The sequence below is a fragment of the Cynara cardunculus genome, unplaced genomic scaffold, assembly GCF_001531365.2.
Source record: "Cynara cardunculus var. scolymus isolate 2C unplaced genomic scaffold, CcrdV1 Un_Scaffold_609, whole genome shotgun sequence".
Classification (NCBI taxonomy): domain Eukaryota; kingdom Viridiplantae; phylum Streptophyta; class Magnoliopsida; order Asterales; family Asteraceae; genus Cynara; species Cynara cardunculus.
Genome location: NW_020200593.1, coordinates 166,789 through 181,254, shown reverse-complemented (window position 1 = coordinate 181,254; position 14,466 = coordinate 166,789). Strand labels below are relative to the sequence as shown.

General features: G+C 30.4%; 2 protein-coding genes across 2 annotated transcripts; both read right to left on the bottom strand.

Annotated features, from left to right (window-relative positions):
* Positions 1-482: 482 nt before the first annotated feature.
* On the bottom strand, positions 483-897 carry LOC112501834. Its single transcript, XM_025105571.1, has one exon. The coding sequence runs from the start codon at positions 866-868 to the stop codon at positions 554-556; it is 315 nt and encodes a 104-aa protein (XP_024961339.1). The 5' UTR covers positions 869-897; the 3' UTR covers positions 483-553.
* A 6,434-nt stretch (positions 898-7,331) lies between these two features.
* Positions 7,332-8,545, bottom strand: LOC112501832 (acyl-CoA--sterol O-acyltransferase 1-like). The gene has a single exon (XM_025105568.1). The coding sequence runs from the start codon at positions 8,527-8,529 to the stop codon at positions 7,405-7,407; it is 1,125 nt and encodes a 374-aa protein (XP_024961336.1). The 5' UTR covers positions 8,530-8,545; the 3' UTR covers positions 7,332-7,404.
* Positions 8,546-14,466: the final 5,921 nt, after the last annotated feature.

The window sequence follows — 14,466 nt, the reverse complement described above, 5'->3', positions numbered from 1 at the left end:
TGTACTTAACACTGTGAAGGTTCATATGTAAAAAAGTGGTCTTACGAGTCTCACAAAAATAAGTTGGTCTCACGTGATCCTAAGTCTATGTGTGTGTATATATATATAATGTTTAAAAAATAAGTGAAAAAACATTTAACAAAAATTAACGAGAAAAATATAGTTTCATATTATATCAATAAAGCTGTAGTAGAAATATTTATATAAAATATAATGGTGGCCATAATAACATAGTTGCGGGTAATTTTAACCAAAAAAGAGATTTGGTATCGACACGTGAATTTAATTTTATTGTCAAATAAAAACTATAATTTTTAACGCTTAATAGTTGGTTTTAGAACAATATATTTACAAAAACATATTGTCAGATTATTTATTTTGTTTGTGATTTATGCATACACTGATACAATATAACCACTTTTTCAACAAGACGCATAATCATCTTGGTAGTCTTTGTATCATACAACTCGTGGAAGCATATCCAAAAGGGTGTTTATTCAGATATATTGTTAGATACGTTACAAACTAAACTCAAGACGAACCAAAAAACACACTAGTACATAGCACAGGAGCATTTGCAATGAGACAAGCAACTCTTACAATCGGCAAGTCTGGGATAGGAACCCGTATTGCAATCGCATTGCTTCACACACTTGAATTTGGGGGTATTAGCCCACAAGCATCGAGCCATGCACCTCATGATCGGTGCACACTTTGGACAATCTCTCCTCATCGCGTTCGCTATGCAGTTTCTACAACTTCCACCATTCGTGAAGCAGGCTCGAGCAGGAGAACCGATGGTCCACAATGTCAATAGTACCAAGCACATAACCATTTTTAACGATAGATTCTTGTTCACATCCTCCATCACTTCAAGAATTGACTAGTGAAGTGTTATGTTACTATGTTGACTATAGTCTATAACCTCGACTATGGCGGTTTTATATCAAAATTTGGTGGGGTGGGTCCAGTACATTTATGGTTATTAGTCAAAGTAAATCTAACGGTTGAAAATTGGTGAGAGTTTTGGAGATTTGGATTGAGATTGGTATGGATTTTAGAGGTGTAGATTAGAAAATAAGAATTACTAAAATAAATGCTTCAATAAATTTCATTAAATGGATACATTGGAGGTTTGCTAGTCTTCCTTGGGTTGCTAACACATCTCTCTCACATCAACTGCGATTTTATTTTATTTTAAGGGGCTGTTTAGCAGCTGTTGAATGGTTTGTTGTAGAATGATTAAAAGTCTTTCATGATATAGTGCATAATTGTTTACAATGAATTTAGAACGCTGAATGGTTAATGAAGGTTCAGGATACAAAATTATTCAGATGGTTATAGAACCATTAAGAGTCAGACTTGTTTTTTTTTTTTGCCAAACAAGATTCACCTCTTAACGATTCAGAGGTTGCCTCTTAATGGAACTATTATGAGGTAAACAAACAATTCCTAACTGAATATATAAAAACATCTTCAACAACTATGTTAACCTTTTTTTTTAAATTAAAAGAAAAAAAAAAAGAAATCTTCAAATTTATAATAAAAGAGAAAATATAACATATATGTTTATGATATATTACAAAATATTTAAATAAAATTGTAGAAAAGAAACTCTTGAATTTTAATAGCTATAAAATATTTAGTAGTACAATTATTAATATATTAAAAGATTATTTTTTGAAAACATGTGACCATAAGTGAAAAAAATAAATACAAACCGTCATCGTTACGTACATAAAGTCCTAAGGTATGAAAATTCAAAAAGAGGCTGGCCCAACTTAAATGAGATATGATAGCTTTTTTATGTTCTAAAATTCTTGTCAATACGTTATCCTCATTCTGTTCCGGAGTAAATTGTTTCCAAATAACTTGTTCTAAAGGGTTTTCTTTTATGGGATACTGACGAAAATAACTCTTTTGGGGGGTGAGTTCATTTATTAACCCGATATATGATGTTAATTTTACAAACCTCAATGAACCAATAGAAAACAAGATACATTTTTGGTTGATGCACATAATAAATTTATTTAATAAGGGTAAAAATGTAATTTTTATTTAATCTTTCTTTTAATGCAAATTAATTTTTGGTTACGTTTCTTAATTTTTTTATGTCTAGCCATTGTGAATATCCCATGGAAATTAATTGTCGGTTACATTTCTTAATTATTCCAAATAAATTAATTGTCGATTACATTTCTTAATTATACCTGAGTAAACACTTATTCATAGGTGAACAATCTCGTTTCAACATTTAGAAAAATATTGTTTTCATATGTGAACTTGATAACCACATACACGTAACAACAACTGAGTATGTACAAATTATCAATTATTTAAAAAAAATTAAATAATGTTCAGGAATAAACACAAGCATTGTTCATAAGCACAATTTGATGTTTGTTCATAGATGAACCATGTATTATTCTACATTTATTTCATATATGAATGAGACTTCATATTGTATTTGTTTACTAAAATAGAACATGGATGTTACAAAAATCTTTACGACTTCTTTTCACATGCATCTGTGTTCACACATGAACAATTCCCATAAATATCGAATACTTGTTCACACATGAACCATTAACCAAAAAATAACTGTAGCATAATCTGGTGTCGGGGATCTTGCTGTTGGTTTGATTCGGTGACGAGATTAATTCCCGGATAGTTACATTGTTATTAATGGGTAGTTACAAAACATCGCATTGTCATTAATGGATGGTTACAGAACATCTCATTGTCATTAATGGACAACTAAATTTGTTCCCAAAATATCTTTTGTAAACATTGTTCACTTGTATTACTTTGTCTATACGTGCAATTATTTACACTTTATGTCATGAATGATCTTAGCTACAAATTTCGAAGATTAATAGATAAAATTGTTCACAAAGTTAACACCATATATTAAGTCAACAAATGAAATCACCCTTACGGCACGCTCTCTCTATATAATATATTAATGAGGGACGAACTATGTGATTCCATAGAAATCAATCATGTAATTTACTTTTACTTTTACTTTTACTTTTACTTTTGTGATTGTAATAATTTTTCCAAACCAAAAATTGACAACTCAACAAATTTTATTAGAAAATATAAAATTGGAAACAATATATTAATGTCTCTTGACTTGTAGTAATTAATGTGAGGCTTACATGACTCCTTCACGAAGGAACTCATTAATGACGACATATTCGAGGAGTCATCTTTTGGATTTAAATAAAAAGATATTAAAAAAGTCAAATTATATTAAAAAGTAACATATTTTAAACTGATTCATATTTTGGATAACGTATTTTTATAACTTTCATTTTGGTACTTACGATATAAAGTTTTAAACATTTAATTATTCGGGTAACCGGTTGAAGCATTAACCGGTTACTATGCTGATGTGATGAGTGATTTGGTATCAAACTCAGTATTATTTGCTAACATGAATATCTTAATCTAACCTGTTAATGCTTCAACTGGCTACCCGGATACTTAAATGTTTAAAATTTTACATCTTAAGTATCAAAATAAATGTTTTGAAAGTATATTACCCAAAATATGAATCAAGTTAAAATACGTTACTTTTTCATGCAATTTACCCTAAAAAATGATGGAGTAAATTTTGTTTTTCGTTCCTATGCTTTGTCAAAAATTTCTATTTTCGTCTTCATAGTTATGAAATTAAAGTTTTCATTTCCATGATTTATAATGTTATTATTGTTTTTATTATTATGATTTAACTTTATCTCTTTTTCATTTATATGGTTTACAGTTCATTTCTATTCCAGGCGCTCATATTTATGAGTAGTAATTAGTCTTAGAGACAAAAACAGAAATGAATTGCAAACCATAAGAACGAAAAATACAACTTCAAAACCACAATTTCTAAACCGCATGGATAAAAAGAGTAATTTACTCAAAATGATGGGGGGGAAACGGGATCAGTATTTGGGTTGGGCCAATCTTATATTGGGCCTCAAATCATTAGAAATGGTCCAATCTCTTATTGGGCCGCAATCATCGAGTCGGTTAGAGATGGCTAAAATCGTTTTTAGGTTGGGTCAGTTTTGGTTTTAAATCAGTCTTTTCAAAATCAAGTTGATCGTTCCTAGTTCTTAAAGAAACCGATTGTAGGGAACAAAAAATGTGCCACCCAAAATCATTCATGAAGAACAGTTTCGGAAGCGAATCACGATTTCATTTGAAGATAAAGACTCAAGACAAGAAATAACATTTATACGATGACTCATTTCATCAGATAAGAAAGTCTATCGATCAAAATCAGATATACTGAATGGTCACATTTACATGTTTTTTTTCTTTGTAAACTTTTGAAAAACAACATATCAACTTCGAAGAAATAAGAAATTACTTGTTTTAATAAAAATAGGAGTGAAATAAATTATTTGAAAGACAAATATTTTGTTATGAAATAGAGAGATCATAAAAAAACAAACTTCCAACTATAAGAGTGGTGTCTGATTGGTTTGAGCTTGAGCTCCAGAGGTCAAAAGTGACCGAAGATTTCAGGTTCAAATCCAATAAAGAATACAAATCTCATTGTGACCACGGAGTTTAAAATGTGGTGACTCCAGACTACCCACAAAACAGATAGTCGTCGGAGATTACATTGCATGCCATTGGTCATGCAATCACTAATTTTCTTTTATATATTTAAATTAAATAAAACTTAGAGAAAGAGATTTTTGTTTACGTGGTTTGTTAAAAATTACGATTCTATTACTCGGTTTTGAAAATTACTGTTTTCATATATATGGTTTGTAATTTATTGACTTTTTGTCTTTAATATTAATCCCGTCAGTGGGTTATTGTTAAGCATGAGGAAAAAAAAAACAAAAACCGTAAACCACAAGGATGAAAAGGGCATAGAATTGTAAACCGTATAGACGAAATCCGTAATTTCGAAACCACAAAAATGAAAATAGCCATTTTCAACAACTTACAGATTTAATTTAAAAACAATTAATACTTAAAAATAATTATAGATTTTGTTAGATGATTCACATACTATAATTACATCTTTGTAAAGAGAATTTAATAAATGTTGTTTTCAGAGGATAACAAAAAAGTGTTTGTCGTGAAACACCTTTACTTGGAAAGACGTAACTTCAAAATCCAATCCCATAACGACTTTGCAACCTCATTTGCTGTCATCGTCTTATAAGAATGTTTGAGAGAAACGTAACCTTTTTCTCAGAAGTAATAACGTGCAACTAAGGAAATACCGACATGACTTACGTACACATGTAGCTGAACGGTGTTGTCATGCATTCACTGTAATCTCTATTTTTAGAAATTTCATTCTAATAATAGACCAACAATTTTATTGTGACATGGTCGTTAACAACTACTATGCTACTGTGTGTGTTAAGAGAGAACAAGGTTGAATATGTTTTAATTTTTTATAAGAATATTTTAATATATTAATGTTGGAAATAATAAAATGAAGTAGTTGTTGAAACTGGATATAATTTTTTTTTATAGATTTTAACTTTTCACGGAAAAAATAACATAGCTTTTGGAGATGGTATAAGACTATTGAATGGCTGATTACTGTGGGAACTGGTGGTTCAAATTATGTTTAAGCATGTTGAGGGGTTGTTCGATTAGTTTTACATTAAGTCATCTATGGATAAATATGTCTGTATAAAAGGATAAGAATTTTGTTCAAAAATGTTTTTCCATAAATGGAATTATTGCTTTCTAAATGAGGATGGACAAATTTGAGAAGAAAAAAAAAACTTGACTTTCTTCATAAATTTTTTGTAGTAGAAGTTTACTGAAGAAAACCGTTTTTTATATCATTAAGCTGCTAACAAGCAGTTACGTATAACTGACCGAATTAGTTGTAAGCTTATTAAAGCTCATTAAACTACTAACAAACTAACCTTAAGTCACAAAACCTTCTTTGTAAATAAATAAACTATTCAACTTTTTTTTATTAAATAATTAAATATATGAATCTTTTTTAAAATAAATAAACCATCAAGCTTTTAATAAAAATCCATTATCATAACATTTTTTAGAACTAACATTTAAAGCTAGAAATGAGATTTAAAAAAGAGTAAATTACGAATTTAGTCCTCGTGGTTTTGTGATTTTTACAAAAGTTATCATACTTTAATATATGTTTTTATTATACTTTAAGTTCAATTATAATATACAATATATTTTCTTTCAAAAAATATATATTACGTACGTGTGCGTATGCACACACACATAAACGCATGTACACACAAACATATATACCTGACTGGTTTGAACTTGACTTCAAAAGTCAAAAGTACCAGGAGGTCACATGTTCAAATCCAAGAAGTTATAAAAATCCCCTTGTAGCCATGAAAGTTCAAATGCGATGACTCCGGGCTATCTGCAAAGCAGGTGGTCGCTTTGAGATTAGTCGACTCGTATAGCGGGTTGGATATCCAGGTTAATAAAAAAAACATATATACATAGTGGGTTTTAAGAGAAAATAATATCTATTAATCATTAAATTAATTGATTCAAGAGATATAAATTAAATGAACATTTACAACAATATTTTTCAAATTAAAAATAACCTCACCCCACATATTTTTCCGTGTTTTCAATTTTTCGTTTATTTTGTGTTGAGAGAGAGAGATAGTTGAGTTCAGAGGAAAACGTTAAATAAATGAAAAACCGGAAAAAAAACGGATGAAAAAAATAAATCAATGTGGTGTATTTATTTCACTTGATTTTTGTTTATATTTCATTTTTTTTGAATAAAAAATTGGGGTGGTAAGATTTTTCTTAATCTAAAAAATATTGTTACAAACATCCATTTGATAACACCTATTGAATCAATTAATCTAATGATTGATGGAGGTGACTTCTTTTGAACGATTGAATTTGACTATGTATAACTATATATGTATGTATGTGTGTGTGTAAGTGCAAGTGTATACATATATAATACATATTTTTTTGAAGAAAACATTATATATTAAATAAATTTAAATTATAATAATTAATATACAGTAAAATATAATAATGAATTAATTTAATAAACTCAAAATATAAAATTTTAATTTTTTTTATTTAATCATAGATTTGGTCCTTGTGGTTTTTATGAAGTTGGTCCCTGGAGTAAAGACAAAAAATAAAGGAAAAGGAGTCAAATGCCCTCAAGGTTAATGGAGGAACTAATTCGTTACAAAATGACATACAACAAGTGTTAATCTGTTAAAAATTATGTTCAGGGACCATTTTCATGAAAACCATTAAACTACAGGGACCAAATCCGTAATTTACTCTTTAAAAGAAAAAGAGAGAGAGAGAGAGAGAGAAATCGATTAAATAATAAACTAAAATAGTAGCACATTATAAAGTACACCTAAAATGTCTTTTATACCCTCCATTCCTTCTTCAGAAGTAAGGGCAAGAAACGTCATTTGCACCAACAAACCGACCATGAACAAAAAGGTCCATAAACGCCACAAACTCTTTACACGATCGGAGCTCCGTTTCACACCGCAAGAACGGCGGAAAGAATAACCAAAAACTCGTCGCCACCACCAAACCCAACGCCAACGGACCGGAAACCACCGCCGGCAGCCGGAATCTTCCGTTCACCTCCCGTTTGACCAACACCTCCAACCCCACCAACGCGCCGTGGAGGACGAAGAACCACGTGACTTCCCACGTGGGTTTCAATCGACCAAGGTAATAAAATATTAATTCGTGCATCAAACCGGAGACGATAAACGACGCCATTACCGCCGGAAGTGGGGCCACTTTTTTCGATAAGTACCTGCCGGAAAGTGATCGGACGGGAAGGTATACCGTAGGGTGTAGTACACCCGTGACCATCAGATTCCATCTCTTTCCCCAAAAGTCTTGTAGAGATGTAGCTAGATACGGCTCATCGAACTGGGGCTCGAGCTCGAAGCCAACGATGGCTCGAGCCAGATAGGCAACTACGGCTAAGCCTACATCTAGAACCACATAGATATGAACACAAAATAGAGCCATTTTGATCAGAGGATTAAAGTTATCGGCGTAATTATAGAGATTAAGCAACAAAACAAACACCATAAACTTGACGGAGTAATTGACGGGTGATTTAATTGCTTTTTTCGGAGATCCAGCTTCAGATCGGCGTCCATTAGGTCGAGAATCTTCAGATTTGTTCGCATTTTCGGAGATTTTGATTGGTACACAAGCGGAGAGGATGAACTGGTACCAAGGGAGAGGTGGATTGGAGAACAAGGGACCTTTATCGAAGGCAAATAGAAGCAATTTGAAGTTTGCAAGCCAGGAGATGAAGAAGGAGGTTGTACCAGCGAAATGAACAGAGGTAAGGAGAAGAGGGAGGTAGAAGAAGATGCCGAAAACAGGGAGGAATACGCATAATCGTGCTGTACCTGGTGCAATAAGGGTGCTGATTTTGTTGCAGAATAAGATGGATGCTAAAGCAACTGACCATACGAATATCATGTTTAGGGTTTCGCCATGGATATCCGTTACATGGATCTCCATTGATGAATCCATCCTTCTTCTTCTTCCTTCTTTGGAAGTGAGACTTTGCGAACCAATATTTTCTATTTATTCGTCTCCAGCAAATCACCAGCCAACCAAAGACGAAACAGATACCAACCTTTTATTAGTCTACGTGGTTTCTGAAACTTTTTGAATGTTTTTAAAGGAGTAAACTACAATTTTGGTCCCTGTGATTTACACGAATATTTGAAAGTGGTCCCTAAACTTCAATAACTACAGTTATCATCCTTACTGTTTACATTTTACTTTGAAAATCGTCTCTGGTCATTAACTCCATTAAAATTGTCTGTTAAATAAAGGGTGCTTCAGTCTTTTTAAGTCTTTTTCTTTTTTATTAAATAGTTCTCTAAAGTAAGCATGTGCACCACCCTCGTCTTCTTTCCCATGATTAAACATCTCTGGTGAACCTCAAAATCCCTTCCGATTAACCCATTGTTACGGTTACCAAACCAAAAAAAAAAAAATACAAGCACCAAGAATGTTGTTCGATTGTGCTCACATGTTTTCTAATTCATATCCAGAATCACACGTACAACTTCTTTCCCAATATTATGGAACAACAAGAACCCTAAATCAAATATACAAACTCAAATCCTAAAATCAAACCTAAGTATCTCTTTAAATCAACCCCTAAAACCTAAACTAAACTAAATCAAGGGGAGAGGAAGTTTCAATTTATAAATAGAAAACGAGGAGGGGAGCGTTCATCTGGGGAGCTAGGGTTGAGGTCACTGGAGTCGCAGGGATGAGGGATACTGGACTTATAGGTTGAGAGGCGCCAGACTTGGAATGCAACCAAAGCTCAAAATTTGATGCTCGGACTTTATTGAGTGCCTACCTCACCATCCTTTGGCAAAACCACAAAAATCCAATATAGTCATAAACCCAAGACTATGCTTTGGATCAGGACTGTGCTTTAAATCGGTGGCTTCAAACATTATTGACCCTTCGGTTGTGCTTTGACTATTTCTTCGTCTTCAATAAGAAATCGACAACCTTTCGGTTGTGCTTTGACTGTTTCTTTGTCTTCAACAATAAATCTAAAACCCTTCACGGGTGATTCATGGAGGGGATGGTGGAGGTGGTGGTGGTTATGTGGAGGTTGTGCAACGGTGCTTAGTGGGAACGAAAAGGGAGAGGGTGAGGGTTGCCGACGATAGGAGGGAGAGGGTAAGGGTTGCTGACGATGTGAGTGTATTCATACATATACAATTTAAATAGTTTAATTTAATTTTAATTTGTTAATAGAAAAATAGTAAGAAAGGTGAAAAACCAAAATGCCCCTTAACTGACCATTTTTGACGCAATTAGTGAATTGGGACGATTTTCAAAGCAAGATGTAAATAATAAGGACAGTAATTTTAGTTGTTGAAGTTTAAGGACCACTTTCAAAGATTCGTGTAAACCACATGGACCAAAGTTATAGGTTACTCGATTTAAAGTTCAAAATAAAAATTATATATACCACAAATTTTATTTTAAAGAAATCTTTTATGGAATTAAAATTAATATATTATAACTTTATGAATAATTAAAATATATTATAATTACAGAAATGAAAAACAGCGTATGATTTTTCTTTATTGAACTTAATTGTTTGAAATAGTACCATATGTAGCGTAGTTGACAAAGTGATGTAGTGATTTTTTTTTATATACAATATAGGTTTCGGGTTCGATTACGAGTCACTCGTTAACCTTAGTCCTTGAGTGAGCCGAAAAATATCTCTTTACATTGAAAGCAGGTTTTGTGTGAGACCGATTAATGTTATCGTAAGCATTAAAATTAAATTTATAAAAATAGATTCTTTAAAATATATAAATGATTTATCTGTTGCGACCATGTACATAATATCCATTGAAAATGTTGTGGTTCTAATTTTTTTTTCCTTTTATTTACTTTTTTTCCGATTGTTTATTGTTTTAAAACAAATAATACTGATCTAATTCTATGGATTTTTATTAAAGAAAAATAAATTGTTTTTTAGAGAATGTGTAACAGATTTTTAAAATCTTACCCAAAAGTGGAGAAAGTAAAATAAAAAAGATGAAATTCTTTAAATTAAAGAACTCTTCAAAAAATATTATTTATGAAAAAGAATTTTTTTTGTTAATATTTCTACCAATAAAAATCGTTAAAATTAAATATTTTATAAAAATAATAAATATTTTTAATTTAATTTGGATTATAATTAAATACAAGTCAGGCGTATATAATTATCATAAAGAAAACATCGAATCGATTTCGTATACACAATCGAATATCAGATAATATTATTAATTAAATATTTTATTAATTTACACCAAAAATAAGCTTTTTCATACGTCAAATCTTATTCTGATATTCTCTCAGATTTTTGCGTTTTTTTTTTGTAATTAAATAAAGAATCGCCTGGAATCTAAATAATTTGCAGCCACGACCTTCAATAAGTATTATTTTCTTGCTGAATAAACATTGATTTTTTTTAAAAAGCATCTTCAATAAATATTTTAAAATAAAGATTTTAGAGATTTTTGTTTTAATATATTTTTCGAAACCTTCTCTAAAATAAAGAAAGTAAGAGAACGAGAATAAAATCCTTTAAATTTGAATAAATTGAAAAAATGATTACTTAGAGCATCTCCAACAAATTTACCAAAAATGAAGAATTAAAAGTTAAAATGTCTAAAAATAAATTATATTCATCTCCAACAGATTTCATATTTTAGAAAATCAACATTATTTATAATATTTAAAATGTTTTATTTATTTATTAAAATATTATTTTTTTCTCTAAATAATTATTTTCAAAGTTTCTCATGGGTAGAAATATATTAAAAAATATTTCTCATACTGTCATACATGGTAATATTTTTTGGGGTAATCTCCATATTTAGAGGGAAAATATATTTTATTTACTACTTTCTCCATTTCTGAGATACTTTTGGAGCTAAATTTTAGTTCATAATCTTCATTTTTCTCGTTTTGAAGAATCTGTTGGAGATGTTAAAAAAAACCCCCTGTAATTCCTATTATTCATAGCAATAAGAAATCTTAAATTTAAATGTTAAAAAAATAGTATTTTTAATAATATAATAAATATATTGTGATATTCAAAATTAATGTATTTAATATTAAAATGTATTTAATATTAAAATTATGATAAATCATCACTAAATTAATTAGTAATATTGAAATTAAACATATTAATAACAAATGTATACATATATATGGGAGCTTAATCATTTGAGAACCCATTAAATTGTGATAACCTTGAAATCTTATGCATCATGTTTTATTTCATATGATACTTTTTCTATCGAGACATACTATTTAATGTATTGATTAAGGTATATTTGTTTCACAATGGTGTTTGTTTTATATGTATTTGTTTCATATGTGAAATTTTTTACGTGTATTTTGTGTTTCACAAACACATCAAAAAGATTCACATTGTGAACCGAGCACATATGAAGCAAACACATTGTGAAACAAATATACGTTAATTAATATTTTATATCCAAGTCTTTAATTAAAAAATATATGTAAAATAACACATGATGCACAAGTTCTCAAGGTTATCATAATTTCATGAGTTTTTAAAAGAATGTCTCCCCATATATACATATGTATTTATTTATACACACACTGTATACATATATTAAATAAAAATAAAAAATTAATCGGGTTCGAATTAGGAACGGGTAATGCCATCCCCGACCCTGCTTCGGGTTTGAAAATAAATCTCCATCCTTGCCCGGAACCCGCCCCTACAGATAAAATTTGCATCTCTAGATTTAACCGATTTTTTTGTTAATATATGGTGAATCAAACTTTTATTCATAAATATTATTCAAAAAATGCATATTGCTAATAAAACAACCTTCTGGGTTGTTCCATTTTCAAAATTTTGCCTAAAAATATAAAAATAGAGAGATCGATATTGACTTATATGAGTGTGGACCATAATGTTTGGACGAAACAAATCATTTCAGTCGAAGATGAATACGTGTTTTATCTCATGTCAGATACCAACCTATCACTTCTTACCGATTGAATAACCCATCAAACATTTTTTTCTACAAGATTCGTGCACTTACAACCTTCATAAAAAGACAACTTATGTATGCACTAAGCACCTCGGGTCTATAACTAAAATTCACACGTATATGACATTGATCATTCAATCAATCCGTTGTCATGATTTTCACCCTTTCCCCCATGCTTACAAGAATGTCTTAGTTGGTTGTCGAAAATTAACCCTTATTATTTTCAAGTGTTAACCAAACCAATCATTATAGGATCATTCCTCAGACCAAAAAGCTCAATTGGTCATATAAGTTGGTCCATGACTATACTGTAATTGGACTTGATGATCTGATACTTTTCTGACTAGATCTATATATTGAATAATAAGCATGTTTTTGTTAACTCTCAAAGGTTAGCTTAGCTGATAAAATTTGAGTGATTTTAATAGTTTTTCTATAACTTATTTCAAAAATGTTAAATAATGAACAAAGAAATTCAACTATTATTCTATATAACATTAATAGCAACCAAATATAAAAATGAAGGGAATGTTTTTCACGAATATATATATTTTTATTTTTTATTCGTTGAAAAAGTAAAATGTTAATGGATACTTTCTTTTCACAAAATCTACTTTGGGCAATTTATTCTCTCTTATCTAAATATGGAAAATATTTTTTTATATTTAGATTTAATTGAAGTAGAAAAACTCTTTTTTTTTTTTTTTTTTTTTTTTTGTAAATTTATTTATTATTTTACTATTCAAACCTCGTGATCCATGTTTTCTCTGTGAAAACGTGGACTTGTTTCACGTGTTCGGTTTCCGACCCACCAAACCTTTTTAATTATGATTTTTCTTTGTCTCAAGTGAATTACGCTGCTGGTATCTATTAGGCGTCTATATTAATTGGGTTGGATGGTTTTTGATATTTTTATAACCTAATTTAATTATGACGTTTTGAAAAATCTTAATCCAACTCAATCCATTCAAAAGTATAACCCAACCCTTATGGGTTAAATTGGGTTGGATTGACGGGTTTCTAAAATTCATAAAGTTGATAAATAAAATATGATAAATAATACTAAAAATATACCCAACAAAGTCATTAGTTATTACAATCATCTAAAAATATATATAAATCCTCAAGTCTTATATTCAAATTTCAAAAGTTTAAATGATAGCATCCGATTCAAATCCTCAATCAAGTACGACCGTCTTGAACCTTCCCGACTCCAGTGTTGCATTCTCCTTGAGTTTGTCTACAATTCAGAAAGAATATTAATATAAGCATGAAAAAAGAAACATTGTTAAGTTTGTCTTCTTTAAAAAGTCATAAGATAAAATTTCATCCAAAAATTCACTTATTTGAATCCTCTTATTATTCCCTTTCAACCAATTTTGTGTGCATACAAGGGCCTTCGCCATTTTTGGACTCAAAGAGCTTCTAAATGAGAACGAGAAGCAGAATTGAGAGTACAAATTGGGGACGAGAGCGAGAGCAGTCCGGTCGGTAGCAAGCGAACAACCAAGTATGGTTGTAAATTGTAATTTTGTAAATATTAAAAAATAATATATATTAACAGCGGGTTGGTGGTTTGGGTTGTGTTGAGTTATGCTAACCCAATTTCAACCCTTCTAATTAGCGGTTTGACGAGTTGGGGTTTAATTGTGTTGTTAGCGGGTTGGGTTGGACGGATTTCACGGGTTGACGGTTTTTTGTACACCCCTAATACCTGCGGTATCTAGAAAATTATGATGAACATTCCTCTATTTTATTGATTAGGGATATGTTACTTGTGGTATTCAATTTTTTATGGTTATGGTTTCTATACATCTCGGTGAATCTCATCCAAATGTACATCTAAAAATGAAGATTCGTTTTCATCGAAATCCAACCATATATATATATATATATATAT